The 3,819-nt window shown below is 36.6% G+C and overlaps 1 protein-coding gene across 1 annotated transcript; it reads left to right on the top strand.

The window, feature by feature from the left end:
• Positions 1–352: 352 nt before the first annotated feature.
• On the top strand, positions 353–2,289 carry LOC131065643 (uncharacterized). The gene has a single exon (XM_058000218.2). It carries the CDS (start codon positions 558–560, stop codon positions 2,130–2,132), a length of 1,575 nt encoding a protein of 524 aa, XP_057856201.1. The 5' UTR covers positions 353–557; the 3' UTR covers positions 2,133–2,289.
• Positions 2,290–3,819: the final 1,530 nt, after the last annotated feature.

The raw sequence follows: 3,819 nt of genomic DNA, 5'->3' as shown, positions 1-3,819 counted from the left end.
AATTATGGTTAGGGTTAATATTAGATTAGGATTTAAATAGAGTTAGAATTAAGGGTCAATTAGGGTTAGATTTAATGTTACATTAAGGTTGAGATTAGATTTAGAATTAAAATTAAAGATAATATTAGAATTAAGATGAATTAACATTAATATTAATGTTAATTTATTCAATCATTTCATGTCAATCTCATTACAATCAACACTTATTATTTTTGAATATTAAATATTTTCAAATTTATATCTCTCATACTTTATTTATATTTTTTAAAATATAAGTATGCTAGTTATTATTTTTATTTTATTTTTTAATATAATTTTCGGGGTTTAAAGCTAAAATAGGCCTCGCCTCAAAGAAGAGAAAATGGGACTGGCCATCGAGCAATACTTCCGTTAAGAACCTACGAAGGGTTTAGGGTTTAATAAGTTCGCAGATTTTTTATGTTTTCTGTGTTATTTCTGATTTATGAAAAAATTTAAAGGGCAGAAGTATTCGAGCTAAGCGGTGGTTTGATCTTTTTATCTGGGTTTCTGCTAGTGTTTTAGCTGAATCTATTACAATGGAGAACACAAAAAATAACAGCTTGCAGAAGCCCATAGCACCACCTCCTGTGAAAAAAGAAAGAATCGAAAAAGCTGTTGATGCTCTGCTGAAATGGGTAAAGTCTCAGCCGAAATATCAGAAACCTCAGCTTCTTGAACACGACGAGTTTTTCTACATGGTTGTGACCTTGAAAAAAATCCCAGCGAAGGAAAGAACAAACCCTTATAAGATTCGGATACCCAATCCCTTGTTTCCACTGGATGGAAGCGAAGAGATCTGTTTGATAATAAATGATGGAGAAAAGCGGGCGTCTCCGGTTTCTTCTGAATTTGCCAAGGCTAAGATTAAAGAGGAAAGCTTACCGATTTCAAAGGTATTGAAGTATTCAAAACTTAAGACTGATTATAAGCCCTTTGAGGCCAAGAGGAAGCTTTGTGGGTCATATGATATGTTCATTGCTGATCGATCTGTGATTCCATTATTGCCTAGGCATTTGGGGAAGACCTTTTTTAAGAAGAAGAAGCATCCTATTCCTGTGGATTTGAGCCACAAGCAGTGGAGGAGGCAGATTGAGCTAGCTTGCAGTTGTGCCTTGGTTTACATTAGAGGGGGCACATGTTGTGCGGTAAAGGTTGGGAAGGTGTCTCAGGAGAGGGATGAAATTGTGGAGAATGTTAGTGCTGTGATTGATGGTCTTGCGGAGGTGATACCGAAGAAGTGGAAGAATGTCAGGTCGTTGCATTTGAAGATGTTGGAGTCTGTGGCGTTGCCAATTTATCAGGTTGTTCCGGAAAGGCCATTCAAGATTGAGGGCGTGGGAAGCAGGGCAGGGTTGCAGGTTATGGTAGAGGAGACCGAGAAAAAAGTACATGCTAGGGATTCTGAGGAAGGAGAGAAGAAGGTTTTCAAGAAGGGGCGGATCCATAATGTCCGGTACATGGACCATATGTTGGGGGACGTGTCTGATGATCTTTTTGGTAACAAGGACCAGAATGACGGTCTATTAGGTGATGATGATCAACACGATGGTTTTCTAGGTTACGAGGAGCAGAATGATGGTCTTTTGGGTGACGAGGACCAGATAGAGGCTGATTTGCCAGTCTCCTTTGAGGTGGGAGAAAGTAAGGTTTTTTCAGGCGATGATGAATGTGATTGCGGGAATCCAAAATCTATAGAGAAGAACAAATCTGGGAAAAAGATAGCTGGTGCCAAAAGGAGGAAGGATTTGAGTGTGGAGGGCAATTCAGGCTCTTTGAATGATGGAGATGTCAATGATTCTAAGCAATGCAATATTTCTACACCGGCTTCAGGGCACAGAAAGAAAAGCAAATCTATTGATAGTGTAAAAGCCTTAGCCAAGAAAGGAAAGACCAAAAATGTTGAAGATGGGGTCGTCATGGACAATGTCAAGGGCTCAGCCAAAATAGTGAAAACCAAACAATTTGAAGATGGAACAGTTACTAATGTCAAGGCGTCGGTCACAAAATTGAAGATTAAACATTTCGAAGATGAGGCGGTTACTAACAGTGTCAACGCCTCAGGAAAGAAAGGAAAGAATAAACCTTTGAGAGGAAAAACTATTGTAGCTTGATGGGAGTGCAGTTTCAAGGTACTTTTATGGTCTTGGTGACTGCATAACTTTGCCCATTATTCTGTACAATGACTCATTCCGTCCAGCTTTATAGCACATGCAACATTGCAATTCTGGTTAATTCGCAATGTTGGACACATCCATGTGTCTTATTTCAAATGCATCTGTTTTCATTCTCTTTGATTAGATTTTGGCCCTTTGGGTAGCATGGTCCCTGTATTTATTAGGAATCTTTATGCAGCTTACATTTTTAGGGATTTATTTTTATTATTCATCAACAGAGGGAAAACTTTTGTTCACGAGTAATTTAGTTTGATTAAATACAATAGCATTCTTTCCACAAGCTTGTAAAACAACATATGTTGAAGCCCTTTCTATTTCATGGACTTTATAACAATTGATTTGGCTATACCTAAAAATTTCAATTATTTAAAATCCCTTTTGCTAATGCAATCATTGGAATATCCCTTTTGGGTGATTTGACTTTATCTGAGCTAACCAATTGGGTGATTTTGATTAGATTTTAGCCCTTTGGGTAGTTTGGTTCCTGTATTTATTAGGAATCTTTATGCAGCTTACATTCTTAAGGATATATTTTAATTATTCATCGACAGAGCGAAAACTTTTGTTCACGAGGGAGTTAGTTTGATTATATACAATAGCATTCTTTCCACAAGTTTATAAAACAACATATGATTCAGCCCTTTCTCTATCATGGATTTTATAACAATTGATTTGGTTGTACCTAAAGATTTCAATTTTTTAAATTCCCTTTTGCTAATGCAATATTGGAATATCCCTTTTTGGCGATTTGACTTGATTTAGGCTAACCAATTAGGAGAGTTTGCTGTAACATGCCTAATAATAACATTGATGCAACCATTTTTTTTTCTAATATTCCACTTATGATGGGTGTTTTAGAGGGCCTTACATTTTGAATTATGTCTACAAAAATCTGGTATGAAATAATATTTACACTTTATGGCTGCGTTTCTTTTGTTTACAATTAGTGGTCGAGGGAATAACAAAAAGAAAGGTTTAACATTGAGTGTAGTATCAAATTGTCCTTATTCCTTTCATTTAACTTCAGCACAGGACATTGGGTTAGGTGTTCGATTGATTCAATCTTGAATGACACAACTAGAACTGGACTGGACATATGTGCTCAAGTTTTAGTAGACGTAACTGTGTTCATTTGTGTCCTTAGTAGGGCAGAGGCAGGAATTATGATATGATCTCTGTTATAATAGATCTTAAGGAAATTGCAGATATTTTTGTCAACAGAAGTCAAGGATATAACTTAAGTCAGTAGCAGGATCAATATTAGCCTGTATCTTATTTAAGAGGCACTTCAAGGTATTTAAAACAACTCCCAGTGAGCTTTCTAAGGTAACTAGCTGGAACATCATATTCAATGCTTCTCTCATCCATCTGTACTAATCATAGTGTGGGCAACATAAGGTTCTGATGCAAATAAATTCAATAGCAATACATGGAAGAAACAAAATAGTTGGCTGACATGAACACCATCCACTACACAGACTTTTCCTAAGCTTAGTGCTAGTGCTATATTATCGGCAGCTATCTGATTATCAACTGGTTATCAGGTTAACCAATATCCAGGCCTGGTTTTGATCACAAAAAGGACATTTCAGACTCTAGAGTACAATATGGCATGCTTTGTTTC

This window comes from Cryptomeria japonica, chromosome 3 (assembly GCF_030272615.1).
Source record: "Cryptomeria japonica chromosome 3, Sugi_1.0, whole genome shotgun sequence".
In the NCBI taxonomy this organism is placed as follows: Eukaryota; Viridiplantae; Streptophyta; class Pinopsida; order Cupressales; family Cupressaceae; genus Cryptomeria; species Cryptomeria japonica.
This window is presented reverse-complemented; position numbering and strand designations above follow the sequence as displayed.